We start from the raw sequence: 14,971 nt of genomic DNA on the forward strand, positions 1-14,971 counted from the left end.
AAAATGCTGTTAAAAGTATTCTTAAAAGATATAGGTGGAAAAAAATGAAGGCTAAAGAGATCTGCCTGATCGCGGCAACGAATTCTGCAGTGCCTGTAGCCCGACCCTTGGACTGGCTGGCATGAATACCTGTTGGAGCAACGGAGCCAGTTGTCCTGAAGAAGCCTGTGGGGAAATCGCGTGCCTGAAACATGGGGAAATGGCATTTGCTTTGGGATTGTCTGCCCAGACAGAGAAATCTGCCAGTAAGTCGGTATCTGAAGGGCATTGGCACGTGAACCTGCTGTGCAGTCAGGGTTATTGGTGAAAAGACAGAGGGTCAATTCCCTTTGGGCTCCCCTGAACTGCAGCGAGGATGCTCCCTCAGTGTGGCCAAACACAGAACTGGTGTCTGACCTAGAGAGCTGCTCATTAAAAGCTGGTCGTTTAGCAAGCTGTAGTGTTGCTTGCCTGGATCTCGTTTACTCTGTAAATAAACCTCTGCCCTGACAGATGGGTCACACCTGAGCTCCTAATTGATGGGTTTGGGTCCCTTCCTCAGGTTGCACCCAATCAAGAGAAGCAGAGCCTTGCAGAGGGTGTTAGTTTCCATAGCTGCTTCACTTTCCTGAGCTGTTCCAGCAGGCCTAGATGGATTTCCTCTATCCCCCATGTCTTGATTACTTCATTCTTATCTGGAAGCTAATTTGGAGAAGTGCAATTAAAATAAACATCCCCTCTCTTTTCTTGGAAATGCAGACCCCTGTTTGTCAGGTCTACGACCTTCCAGGTTAAAGAGTAACTTTCTGACGCAGTGGAGGGGTAAAAGTCTCCTCTAGTTTTGTATGGGATGGAAAGTTTGGTAGATGGGGGCATTTCCCACTCAGAGGGGCTCAGAAATTCGTAGTGTGAGGAACAGCCTTGGTACAGACATCTGTGTGTGACACGGTACAGGCTCAGCTACAGATATTTTGGCACTGAAAACCCTGTCTTACAAATTTTACTCACATCAATTTACTTGTGTCATCTTTCTTTTTTTTTAATAGGAAGTCCTTTTTTTAAAAAAAAAAAAAGAAAAGACGACCCATCTATTTAGACAAATGATATTAAAAAAACAATATGTAGAAATAAGATTGAATGGAACTCTCACTGTTGCTTTGATTAATCAATCCTCCTTTGTTCCATAAACATTTTTATTCTATCATCTGTGCTTGTGCTTTTTTCACAAGGGGAAATTATTTTATGGAAAAGTACCATTAATTCCAGATAATTATAAGATAATTCCAAATAATAAAGAAATCTTGGGCTGTCAGTCCTCCTAACTGTGTGCTCTCCAACATTCTTATATTGTCGCTAGACGTTGTCCATCTTATGATACTCTTTTGAGATGTATCTTACATATGTTCAGTAGAATAACCGGCTAGTTGTAAAACATGTGGGGTTTGTAGTACATTTGTACAGATCTAGCTATTAAATGTGATGATGAGAAGGCTAATGTGGGCACGATTGCCCTCTTTTTTCATGCTTTGCAGTAAAAGAAGCACGACTTACATTTAGTACAGTGAAAGACGATAGGCTTCAACTTGATCAAACAGAAAGATTTTTCCACTAAAAATTGGCTGCGCTGAAAGAAAGGGTGGGAAGTGATATGGATGACAAGAATTTATTGACTTGAATAATTTTATTCCAAACCTTTTTATTCCCTTTTGCTTCAGGAAGGACAGCAATGCCTGGTAAACAGGAGTTAATAAGAAGCTCCCTATAGGGAAGTCTTACGTGGCGATGGCTGGCTATAGGGTTTCTCCTGCCTTTGGCCTGGTAAACAGGAGTTAATAAGTTCCCTATAGGGAAGTCTTACGTGGTGATGGCTGGCTATAGGGTTTCTCCTGCCTTTCCCTGGGTTGTTGAAGTTTGCCTCCAGACGAAAGCAACGTTACTGAATGCCTTGCTGCTCTTGAGGAACGTGACGAGTCAAACAGAGGGCTTTTAATACTGCACACAAGACCAAATCTGAGCACGTTTGGTGAAGTCCAACTCCACTCAGAATGAGTGGTGTCTCCCTGGAAGCCAGGCAAGTGGCAGGTGGTCTGGTAGGCATCTTCTTTCAAAGCCTAAGCTCAATAGTAAGTTTCAGGATAAGCCTTAATAAATAAATCCTTCCTAATTTCTGCTTCAGTGTTGATCAGATGAGGTTGTATCTGCCATGAAGATGTTATGTTGTAGATTAACCTTATGGGTTTATTCTGGTATTTATAACTGAAGGTGTTCCTGTGTTTGGATGAAACAGGTTTTGTCTGAGTTTGCCACAGTTGACTCTGGCAAGTAGAGTGCCTTTGGCTTGTAATTGCTGTAACACCGCAGTTCCACTTATTTTTAAAGAGAGTGGTTCCTAATGGGTTGAAGGAAAGCGACGGCTTTTGTTACATTGTTTAATCAAATGCTTTTTAAAATCCAGGGAGCCTCTCTAGTAAGAGCAGAGTGTTAGTTTTATTTCAGTTATTCCTCAGATTGTTAACAAGGGTAGAGAAAACGGAGTCCTTCAGCAAACATCACTGTATTGGCACCAAGTTCCAAATAAGCGTTGATGAAATGTAACCTGCCTGACACTTTTTTTTTTTTTCAGTGCTTTTGTTGGTCGTTCACAGACAGTCACCTACAGCCACCATTAGTTTTCCCTCAAGCACAGCTTATTTGCAGGTGTTGTAAACAGCTAAGCCCTTGTTCTCAATGGTCACATAAGGAGAGATGCTTTAAGATTTTTACTCTTTTTTTTTTCCTTCCTCCTTTTGAACCTGTGATGCTTTAAGATTGGAGAGATGCTTTAAGGTTTTTACTTTTTTTTTTTTTTTCCTTCCTCCTTTTGAACCTGTGGTAGGTTTTCAGGGGTGTCTGAAGTCCTGCTGTAAGAGTTTGCAGCAGGTTAAAGTCTAATTGAACCCCTGCCTCCTGGGGTGTTCAGACAGAGCTTTAACAGCAGCCTGAAAGAGTTAAATAGTACTGGAATGGTTTTACCAGCTCAGAAACAAATGGGCTTGTATACTAAATCATAAAAGCTTCTTATAAGACATGATCATCCTACTGGGAGGAATAACTCAAACTTCAATTTCAAAAAAAGCTAGAAATATCATCTTTATTTTTAGTAAAAACAAACCTGTTGTTACAATACATTTTCTACTTTTGGATTAAAAAGAAAGATTTTTTTTTTTGTCATTTACCAAATTTATACAGGAGTTACTTTGGCTTTTTCTTTTCTGTTTTCCTTTACCTCATTTTTACTTGTAGCCATGTCTAAATAAGAACCACGATTGCTGTTGGGGCTTTTTGCAATGGAAGAGTGACACGACTGGAGAGTACCCACTCTTCCCCACCTCATGCACAAAGGGGTCCCGTGGACCTTGACACTTCAGCTCTGCCCAAGTTGGGCACCTTCTTTCAGCTCGAGCACAGTGCTGTTGGAGTCTGTGCGATGGTGGGGCACTGCCGGACCTGGAGCCCCCCAGCTGGTGGACGGGCTCTGTGGGGAATGGCTGTGGAGAGGTTATTACAGGTCTTACCACGGAACAGGATTGTGAAACTTCCTGCTGAGATATTTGAGATCTCCGTGTCTTGCTCCCTAATTTTAAACTTTTAAGATGTTTCTCATGGACTATTTATAGATTGCTTGGCTCTTCAAAGGCCCAGAGGGACTTCATCTCTAGAGCGGGCCTGAGAACTTCTCCCGGGAACACTGGCCAGGAGCCCAAGTCTTTCTTTTTTTATACTCAAACGTACAGCTCACTAAACAGGCTGGATCTTGCACAGACTTAATGCAGCTTCGTAGCTCAGACGGCCATACTGGTGCTGAGGGAAACTACCCGAAAGCCTTCACAAACTCCAGTACCCCAAAATCTGTACCTTTTGAAAACTAGGCTACTGGGTTATTTCCTGAGTGAAGATCTTGTCCAGCTGTCATGCCCCTAAAAAGTTAGGAGGAGGCCATGTACATGCTCACAGACCAAGAGCAACTTATTTTGAAGAAGTCAGTTTTCACACCTGGTGCAATTATTTCCTCCTTGGTTTCTGTTATGCCAAAAAAATGGCAGCTTGGCTGGATCTGAGGTTTTGGAGCTTAAGGGTAAAAGTTAAATCCCTCTTTTGCGTGGTAGTGCACGTGCAGAGGTTTCATACTGGATGTGAACACCTCTGTGTGAGGAGGATAAACATTGATGGGCAGAAATAAATATAAAGAAACAGGTAGTTCTCTCTATAGGGTGGTTATAGAAGGGCTTATGCAGAAGTACCTCAAGTTACTGACTGTGTTTGGGTTATGTAGTCGTGCAAGATAGGATTTTTTTCCTCTGTGTAGGAGTCACTCCCGTTTGATGTGAATGAGTTACCATGCCCAGGCAGCTCCCCAAAGCAAAGGTGGGTAATTGGCCATATAATGCTTGTATACATCTATTTCCAGATCTTATTATGAAACAGGATTGTGTACGCTTTGACTTTAATCCTCTTCTGTCTTCTGTTTTACATCTTTCTTTTAATAGATGCTGACATTCTTGTTCTGTTGTTCACCTGGTTTGGGCTGTGTAACTGTCAGCTGATAATTTAGAGTGAGTGAAATGGGATCCTCTGTGTTCATTCCTCCCGTGTCTCTTTTGAAAGGATGTTTTTCTTCTTGGATCACAGTGACTGCTGCTAGAACTGTTTGTGGCTGGCACTTGGTGCATTTTTACTACATTTAGATCATAAGCTTGACACTTGAATGAACTCTCATCCGCAGAGCTTTTTTCAATGTCTTTGCCCTCAAAAGCACTCCAGGCTTTTAAATCTCATACCTGGGAGGTATTTTGCAAGGGTTCATTAGGCGTGAGCAGTAGGCTTTGATTTATTTGATGAAAACGTGGTTACGATACGCAATGCTGGCTGCTGTGGGACTGAAGGCAATGAGAAAGCTCATCTTTTAGCGGCATCAAATGTGACATGGCAAATGTGCTGCCATTAGGACGTAGCAACAGGCATCCTTTGAGCTTGTTAAGATCTTTGGCTTCATTTTTATCTTTGATTACAGCTGTGGCTTAGGGTGCTGTAGGCGAGCTGCTGGGTCATGCTGTCTTGTACAGAAGCCATCAACAAATTTGTGGCAGTACCTCATTAAGACTTAGCAGAGTGGAAGCAAGGTGCCTCATTAAGGCTGGCAAGAGTGGAGGTTCATGATGGATACGTGCCCTTCAACAGCCCGTGGCGTGTCCGGAGCTGTGGTGCATTTTGCAGATGTTCAGGGCTGGATCCAGGCCTTAGCAGGGTAGGGACAGACTCTGTTGACAATCCAGTGTTTGCTCTTTGGAGGACTTCTGGCCAGACAAGGGGTACTCAGGAAAGTTGATCTGAATTTATGTTTTAAAAGCAGGTTGTTGAGCTTGCATTGAACCCTCCTCTGGACTTGGATTTCAAATAATCTCACTTTACTGTGATTGACTTCAGCTTAATTATACCTTAAAGCAGAGTAAAGACCACTGACTCAGAATTAAAGCAGCTTAATGCAGATTAACCAATTCACTTTAAATCTGTATCTCTTAGTTAACTTGGGCTGATTTCCCTCTATCTCTGAGCAGGCAGGTCCTGTAATGTGGCACTTCTTTCTCAAGTAGAAGCAGCTTTTAAGTGAAAGACTTTGGTGGCCTAAACCTGCCTTATATTCGCTTTTTCCCCTACTGGAAATAGCTTTCCTCCCAGCTGAGGAACATACATTGTACCTTACAATTAAAATGACCATTGCAATTAAAAGCTATCTACAAGACAACCTGTGCTCCACTTATAATTGGAAAATCCTGCGGAAAGACCAGGAGATGCTCTCAGTCTCTGTCATCTCGGTGACAAATTTCACCAGCAGTCTCAATGCTGCTGCTAATGCTTATGTTTATATCACAAACTGATAACTTACACTTTACATAAGAGACAAGGGGTTTGCACTTATCTGTGTCTTGCTCTCCAGCCTTCTGGCAAAGTGCATAAAGCTCGTAATGTAGTTTAGAGTACAATTACATGTAAATACTGGGGATAAAGCAAGAGTATTTGATGCTGCCTCCTCTCCCCTTCTGTGAAAAGATGATAAACTTCTGCAAGGAAACTTAGGGGAAAAAAAAAAGGTGCTGTGTAGAAGTCAGCCATGGACTGCAAGTCTGACCAGCCCTGACGAGTAGGGCTGGTGCAGTGGTCGTGATTAGTAGTTGCTGGTGTTCAGTAGTCTTGAAAACAAGGCACTGCTATTTGTATCATGAAAAGAAAGGGGGCCACCTGGTACATTCTCTCTGCTCTTGTTGCCAAAATGTCACAAAAGTGCTGCAGAACCTTTTATGGGCTGGTTAAGGTGGTGGTATCATTCTGCTGCAGTTTGTCCATTTGCTATCAAATTCGCTTATTGTTTCGTAGGCAAAACCCAATAAACTTAGAAGCTTTTTCTAAGTTTACTCCAGGGGCTGGGTGTTATTTCAGTTGCGAGCTGTGTGACCAAAAAGCACCGCCTTTTTTGGGTGATGCTCTTTAAGGCCTGTGGGAGAAAATACTCATCTATCCCATGGAGAAGACAAATAAAATCAGTCACTATAGTAACTGAAGTAAATGTTAATCACTCTAAATCTAGTTCTCCCCTGGCACTGCACTGTGTAAAAATAAGTTGTACATCAGCTCCATACCTTTCTGGGTGCTGTCCTGTCTGGTTCCTGCACTGACCAAGACTGGCCTGTTGCTTATTGCCGTAATAATATTGGCTGTACCCTCTCGCATAGAACTGGTGAACCCAAATTTCCTTGGGAGTTACCTCCCTGCATCTCCTGCACTTCTTCATCCTTCTCCCAAAGGACTTCTGCTTGTTCTGCTTCTAATATGGGACCTAGGCCTCTTTTTTTTTTTTAAAAAGCTAAGCTGGTATTGATGTTTAATTCAAGGCAAGGGAAACTGATTTTTTTAGAATTGTCAGACTATGAGCCTGAAGCAAGCCCTCTTATGGCCAGTGAGAAGATGCCCTTGACTGAAGAGACTTTAGCCCAGGCACTGTGTTTCTTCCTGAAATGGAACCAACGCACAAGCCAGGTATTAAAGGAGAGAATATTCAAAAGCTCTTTCTCTAGTGAGTACAATGTGGTTTGTGCCTCTGGTGTGTGACACCCGATGTGTCCCGTGGGTCAGTGCAGGGCTCATTGGTGTGTGTGCTCCAAACTTGGTGTTTGTGCTGTAGATACCTCCTGTCATCATCCTTTGTTATTCTTACCTGATGCTGAGAAGGGAGACCTCCAAAGAGCCTCTAAAGACTGAGGCTACTTGGAACTGTTTGATATTAGTTTCCTCCTCTATCAGTTTAGCTTGAGACCCTAAACTTGATTCTTAGATTTACATCCAAATACCATGCAAAGTCTCTGTTGGGACATCCTAAGGATTTACTAGGGATTGGTTCAGCACGCAGTGGCATGCCCAATTTCAAAGCTACATAACATTTCCATATCATGGAAAAACCCAATGCAAAACAGCACTAGGAGCAAATTTTCAGCCATTTAGCTATTTTTCAGATGTTGGAGATGCTGAAGAGCGGGTGAGAGAAGGCTGAATGCTCGACTGCTTGTTGCACACCCAGCAACACTGCTTGTTGCCACTGCTTAGCTTTGGAAAAATATCAGGGCAAATTGGTATGAAATGATCAGTTCTTTTAATGACAACCATTCACCTGGCTCCTTCCCTCCTGCCCCAGCTGGTGTCCAGGGCCACTCGTTCCACAGCTGTGGCACCACCTCCTCCTGTTGCAAAGCCAAATACGATTTTCTCTGGTAGGCTAAATCCATGCTCAGCGTAGCCAGAGAAAGCTGAATCCTTTTCTGAAAGTGGGTTTTTGTTGTTGCTGTTACTGCGCCCAACAATGGGAATTATATACTTGCCTAAGCTTTCCCTTGCCTGGGAAGAAAGCGGAAGCATCCCAAATGTTTAGGAAGGATTAGAAACCGTTTGGGGCTATAATATTTCACAGGTGTTCTTTCTGGAGCGTGCTGAGTGGTGGCAATCCCATTTCTCACGTTGCTATTCCCGCTGCTATTGCTACTGTGAAAATCAGCCTCAAGTCCTCTGTCAAAACCTCTTACCTGTGAAAGCCCGGAGAGACCAAACTCTGCTTGCACGCAGGAAATCAGGCAAGCAAGGCACAGCACGAGAATATTTTTTATTTATAGCTCCAACGTCCTGCATGTTTCCAAACAGCATCAGTGCAGTTACGAGCCACTTGCTGGAGCGGAGCTGCAGGTGGTGTTTGCCACAGGTTACAGGGTTAATGGAACAGAAACTAACAATTTGTGTTGAAAACATAAATATGTATCACAAGCCACACACTATTTAACACCTCAAAGCCGTACCAAAGCCAAACTTGTATATACGCTAGGACACAACAGATTCTTCCATATACAAAAATCACCAATCACGTATTTGCAAAGTTAATAGTAATTTAGAAATACGTATTGAAAGTTAATAATCCACCTAAAGACAGTATCAAGGAAAGGAAAAGATGGACTGAAAAATTCCTGGTGTGCTTTGTAATCTGAAAATAGCAAACTGCCCTTTAAAAGTGTGTGCTTGGGAATAAATAATTGATGTGTATTCGTTAGCAATATGTGCATCCATTGCTTTGATTTCATCCACTAATGTAACCTCAGCAACAGCCTCACTTCATGGGTTTAGCTTCTATTTGAAAACATTTGGTGTTATTTAGGTTATCGCTCCAACTGGGGCTTAAGGATAAAAAAAAAAAAAAAAAAAAAAATGTGCAGTAATGTGTGAGTATGAGAAGGCTTTTGTTAACATTGCAAAGAAAAAATAAACCCACATCCCTGGAAGGAAAAAATGGCTTACAGTCACTTGTAAAAACCAGTATCTCTCTGAAACAGGGACTCTCGTAGCGATGTGCACAGGGTGCTCGTGGTGGTGGGGAGATGGAGATGGAGACCAGCCTGGAGGAGGTGGTGGGCTGTGCTGTGCCAGCCCCACGGCTGGCAAATGCCCTCTGACCCTGGGAGGGCACACGAGGGGCTTTGGTCCTCGGCAGCAAACCCAAAGGTTTAAGAGCTTTGAGCAGGAATGGCTTTTGATGTATTCGAGGGTGTTTTGCAGCTCAGTGGGGGAAGCTGAGATGCAGGGGCTTGCATCGTCCTGGGAGGCTGTTTGGGGACATCCAGAGTGGGCTGCTCAGGGAACCTGCTGAGCCTGTGAAAGTTTTGGGTCAGTTGTTTCTCAGCACCACTCTCTCTTCAATGCAATAGGCAGTTCTAAGGTTGTTGATGGTCTCATCTGGGGCTGGATGTTTATACTTCCAGGAAAGAATTGCAGGCGGGTTCCTGCATCCTCGCTCCTGGGCAGCTGCAGCTGGAGACTCTGCTGAAGTGCTTAGTGGTTCGCTTATTCCTGAAAGCGATACGTGTCCATTTGTATGGGGAAAGATCTAACATGGGCAGTTTGAAATGGATCCCACTCACTCAGTGATCAAAAAAATCCAATTACCTTTTTCTCCCACATCACTCCTTCACCCAGACCTCTGCATTCCCCAATTCTGGCTTGGCCAGCACAAGGTAATTAAAGTGCTGCGATGCCAGTTTTTGATATCCACTGTGGCAGTGGTGTGGACGTACTGCAGTGTGAAACTCATCTGAAAGATGGCTTTTCCCTGTAGTTTGGGGTTTGAAAATTGATTCTCCACAGAATGTTGCTATTTCACTTTTTCCTTCCTATTTGAGATGACAAATATTGTCATAATATTGGGATTGGGCTCAGAGTTAATGAGAGAGAAGGTTGTTCGTGTTTGTTTGTTTTTAATTCTTCCTCCAGCTGTACCTCTGAGGCTTTCCAATGCTTTTGCGTTTGTAGAAGATAACCATCTGTCACTTCAGTTCCCAGAGATGGTCCAGGAGGAAGATCCTGTGGAGGGTCCTCAACCAGCTTTCTTGGTGGGGTCACTGGGACTATTCTGGGTAAAAAATACGCTGTAGCTGCTACTGTTCGATGCTGCAGGGTTTCATCTGGTATTGGTGAATGCAGCTGCCCTGCTCACAGCCCGGCCCTTTTGGCTCCACAAATCCTCTGGCAACCACCACGCTTCTCAAAAGAGCTGGGATCACTCCTCCTTTTGTCTTGGCGCTTACAAACCAGCAGATTTCCAGAGGTGAGGGCTTCACCCGACTGAGTCCTGCATATTCAGAGAGTTGTTTGTTCACAGGGTGTTATAAGGAGAGTATTCTTTGGGGCAATAACTTTGTAAGTTAATAACTTATTCTTGAAAAATCGCTAAAATACTCGGTTTCTCAAGCTTCAGCTGCAATTTCTACACTTTGAAACGTATCCAATATATGCACTTTAAAATTGTAGCTGCAGTTCTTCATAGTCTGTTCAGGTTTGTACTGAAAATCAAAGTGAGACTTTTAAGGTACAGCATAATCCAAACCAGAGAGAAAACATCTGCAAGTTGATAGTTTTTCTTCTGAAGAATGTCCTGTTTGCTTCCCCACTTTGTGTGCAGATTGTTTCTCGGGGCTGTTCTGCACCAAGGTGCTCTGGATCTCCGTCTTCTTGTTGTTGGGTTTGGGGTTTTGCGCTTGGTTGGGTTTTGGCAGAAAGTCTTTGGAACATTTTTTTTTTTGAAAATTACTTCTTAAACCTTTTTCTAGAGGCATCTATGTTTTTTATTATGTTTTCTTCCCAAACTCCCGCAGAACTTTTGATTAGGGAACGTTTGATTAGGGAAGAGTCTTTGAGAAACAGGGAAATGGCTTATTGATGAAGCCAACCTCTGAGGAAGCAGAAGGGCGAGTTTTCATCAGAAACAAAGCCACAAGGCGAGGTTGTTCGGCAAAACTCTTGCCTCTGGACTCAGACTCCCCAAACACAGTGGCAGCCAGTGGCATTAGCCCCCTCAGACACTGTAGTGGGCCACCAGCACGGCCCGTTTGGCTGCTGGGGTGTCTCTCAGAGGCAAGTGGGGGCTCTCGGCCGAGGAAGCTGCTGCGGGGACACTGTCACCCTGTCCCCGTGGCAGCGCCCGGCCGGACCTGGAACAGGACTTGTTGCTGGAGTTCCCGGTTGCTTTGTTGCATCTCAGCAGCGCCAAAAAGCACCTGTAAAACTGACACACACACACAGAAAACAGCAAGTTAGCAGGGATTTCATTCTTTTCACTTTTTGTAAGACAAGCTTCATCTGATGGTCTTTTATATTCATTTAAATTCCTGGACTGGTCCTGAAAAAATGTGGATGTGATAATATTTTGTATTAGAAATTGAATTGCTTTGTAGAAAAAAATATGTCCTTGTGCTAAATGGGAGCTTACGCTGAGGTCAAGGTCTCTATAAGCTGAGGTGGGATGGGTTCCCAGGGAGCAGGAGCTGGGGAAAGAGGTGCCTGCCCTTTCCTTCATCTGGGCACACAAACCGGGCACATCAACGAGAGAGGAGCAAACCCAAGGAAAATAACAGAAGTCGTTTTGGCTGGTGTTTGATGAGCAAGGTAATGTTAGCACCACCGCGATATTTCAGCGCTACAGGGGACAGGTGAAGTGCTAAAAGCCAGGAGGTGTACGGTGACGGAGAACAGAAGGTCTACTGATGGAGAACAGCATGGACTAAATGCTTTTCAGCCTGTTTTCGGGTCTGTAGGCGCCTGTTACCTGAGTGAGTTGACCTCGTGCTCAGCTGTAGATGCTGTCACCCTGCTGTGGGGCCAAGGTTTCGGGGAGCTCTGACAGGGCTGGTAGGGGTTGAGCTCATTTCATCACTAACGAAAGCGATGTCGGCTGGTTTGATTTGCATTTGATGAGGGAAAAGATGAGCAACTGTGTAAAGGTGCTTGGTTTAAGCTCTCAGACAGGGTCAGTTTGGCACCTATTATTCAAGGGATTTTTTTCAGTTGCATGGCACGATATACAGAGTACTTGAGGGCAGGGGGAGGCTCTCGGGTGAAGTTAAGGGAAATTCCTGTAGCAGAAGAAATACACACTTTTAGATCTTACAGATTATCTTCGTGGCCTCCTTACAACTGCACAGTCAAACACTGATAGCTGATCTCTCTAGCGTCAGGAGAGTCCAAACCAGATAGTGATTCTCTGTTCCACACAGCTGATAGCAGCCAGCTCTGACAACTCTTGCTATTGACAGCCAAGGGAAAAATCATGCTGCTCTTTGTCGGTAGAACTGCTTGCTAAGGAAAATGGCTTATGAGAAGTCTCACACAGTGTTTGCATCAGCCCAAAGGCCCTTTTTGAATGAGAAACTGAAGTTTCACAGGAATTACAAACTTTCTTTGTGCAAGAAAGTAATTATCATTTTTATTTCATTATACTAGATAGAATATGTGTATATATTTATTAAAATGTCTATTTTTGTGGGTTTTGCTTTCCCCCCTCCCCTTGTGGTCGAGTTTGCGTGGGTGAGTGAGGCTCTTATCAGCCATATTTCTGCAGTTCCTTAATCCCCAGGAAATTTCTGTTACAGCCTAAGTCTCTTTTATCTGTTTAACCTTCACCTACCCCTTGCCTGGAGGCACTCACTCGATGCAAATGTTATTTTATCTGGCCTGTTCTCTGTTTTTTATCCAGCCTGATCAGAGATTTCTGAACATTTAGTAAAGCTGGGGGAAACCTGGATGTAGAATTGTTTTAGAAATACCGTTAAATTAGAGGGAAAGGAAAGCTGCATCGGTTAATGAGATGTCCCCTATAGATTTCCCTAGCAGCAGGAAAGCTGTCCGTGTTGAACATGGTTATCTGGATGACCAGCACCTCCTGCTTGCACTGTAAATCTGTTTGCCCCCCTCTGCCCCCAGGAGGGTGGGTGCAGTGCTTCTCCCTCTCCTTTCTCAGCCCTGAGATTGCAAAAAGCCCCAGGAGTATTTTGCAAATCAAAAGGGCAATGGGGATGCTGCTGGGGAAAACCACCCCAGTTTGGGTGTGAGGGCAAGGGGGTGATTCTGGTGCAGGTCTCATGGTCCTGGACAGGCTGTAGCTCCCCGGGTGCTGGATTGCTGCCCACAGATGGATTTTCCTGCAAAAGCCCCTCTTTTTGAGAGCTGGGCTGGCTCCCAGCTGGTCTGTGCTCCGGTGCTCGTCAGCATATCCCAGGGGCAGCTGACAGTCACTCAGGGGTCAAGAAAACCCCCATCTCAAAACAGAATAAAACATCTGGGACCAGTTAGGTGATCCAGCAGCCAAAAAAGGTCAGACAACTAAAATTTACGTGTAAATAAACACCAGCTTTTTGAACGCTGCATGAACACAATACCCTAGTTCCTGGGAGTTCCTTCTGTGACTGGAGTTGTGGAGCTTAATTTAGGGATCTGAAAAACATTGAGCTGCAACGTTAGACAGGAAGAGCAGGCTGTGTGAGAGCGTGGATGGGATGGAGAGGGCAGTGGAGGAAAGGTGGAGGGAGCGCTGGGTTGTGCTGAAACATAAGCTGAGATAACATGGGTTAATTCATTCCATTTGTGGTTTTGGGGGTTGGTTTGTTTTTTGGCTGTGGAGGTTTTGTTGTATGGCTTGCTAAGGAATAAATGGCACTGCATCCTGCTCTGGCCATCCCTCCTCTCTGCATGCAGCTCACTTTTTGAACCAGTTGTGGAGCCAGGTCTGACAGAGGAATTAGCGGTGCCACTTTCTGAGATGAGTTTTATGAAGAGAGGCAGCTGGAGGGAGGTGGGAGAACTGGGAAGAAAGAGCAGAGTGAGCACGAAGGGTCTTACAATCCACCCAGGAGCCCTCCCTGGGCAGTGCCGTGGGCAGAGCCTGTAGGAACCTGTGTTTCCATGGCTCTGATGCTTGTGGAGCAGCCTCTGGGCAGGCACTTTGGGGGTGTCCCTCGCACAGGGGTGGGTACAGCTCCTGTGCTGGTGTGGGAACAGGAGTAGCGAGCCTCTCTGTTCATGGAGCAAATCTGGCACCGTTAGCAGAAAAGCTCAGGTGTTTTGCACAAAGAATTTCATGTGTGTGAGAAACATCAAAACAACCTGTGTCAGCATTTTCTGGCTTGAGGTGCTTCTACTGTCTTCTGTCTTGAGTACAGTGAAACTTGGAGTCTTGATTTCTTGGTGGCCTGTACTGATTATAGAAACCGGATCACTGATGGCTGCTAAAATACTGACCAAGCAATGGATCAGCATTTTCTGGCTTGAGGTGCTTCTACTGTCTTCTGTCTTGAGTACAGTGAAACTTGGAGTGTTGATTTCTTGGTGACCTATACTGATTATAGGAACCAGATCACTAATGGCTGCTAAAATACTGACCAAGCAATGGAAAAAAAAACACTGTTCAGAAAAAAAAAAAAAAAGAATAAAAGGCAAAACAAAGCTTGTACATAACCCTAGTACTAAAAGCATAAGGGGACATGTTTAACGTGGATAAAACCAGTTTAATTTCTCCCTGCCTGCTGCCTCTAAGTAAATTTGTTTAGCAAAAAGATTAATTAAGAAAGTATCTGAAGAAGTCCTCTGCACTGTCTGTGTATTGTTTCAGAGGGTGATGCTTCTAGCCCATGAACATGTTAAGATTAGCCTCTGATTTTTAAACTGCCTCTCTTAACTTAACTGGTGTTGAAGTGATGCAGAGTCACCTTTGCAGGACGAAGGCTCTGGCCATGGCAATGGCTCCGGTGCAGATCAAGCTGGAGAGTAACAAGTCAGCCAGATGACTTCTTCCTGCCTCTGCCACGGGATTTGGGCTGAGATGGCAGTTACTGGTGATCGTAATTAGCTCAGGGCTTCCATCTCTCCCCTGGATACCAGGTTCAACAGGTTGACTGCTGTGGTTTCTAAGCTTGGCTCTGGCTGGTGCTGCTCCACCAAGCAAGGCTTAGGGCTGCAGGAAGCACTGACAACTCTTGGTCTGCTTGGGTGCTTTTCTCTCTTTTCTCTCTCTCTTCAGTGCTTCAGGCAGCTTCATTTATTTTAAAAAATAAATAATAAGGGAGAAGGCAAAGAATGGTTCATGTCACAGGGAGGA

General features: G+C 44.3%; 2 protein-coding genes across 3 annotated transcripts in view; one reads left to right on the top strand and one right to left on the bottom strand.

Annotated features, from left to right (window-relative positions):
• Positions 1–14,971, top strand: part of LOC106902638 (G-protein coupled receptor 35-like) — a 73,106-nt gene that overhangs the window by 9,946 nt on the left and 48,189 nt on the right. The gene's annotated exons all lie outside the window — the stretch shown is intronic.
• LOC106902640 (pinopsin-like) overlaps positions 8,790–14,971 on the bottom strand; it is a 48,925-nt gene continuing 42,743 nt past the window's right edge. For both annotated transcript variants that reach the window (XM_014966288.1, XM_014966287.1), the window contains one exon: positions 8,790–11,107. In XM_014966288.1, coding sequence (XP_014821774.1) covers positions 10,898–11,107 — 210 coding nt within the window. In that variant the 3' untranslated portion in view covers positions 8,790–10,897. The remainder of the gene's footprint in view (positions 11,108–14,971) is intronic.

This window comes from Calidris pugnax, unplaced genomic scaffold (assembly GCF_001431845.1).
Source record: "Calidris pugnax isolate Ruff unplaced genomic scaffold, ASM143184v1 scaffold65, whole genome shotgun sequence".
Classification (NCBI taxonomy): Eukaryota; Metazoa; Chordata; class Aves; order Charadriiformes; family Scolopacidae; genus Calidris; species Calidris pugnax.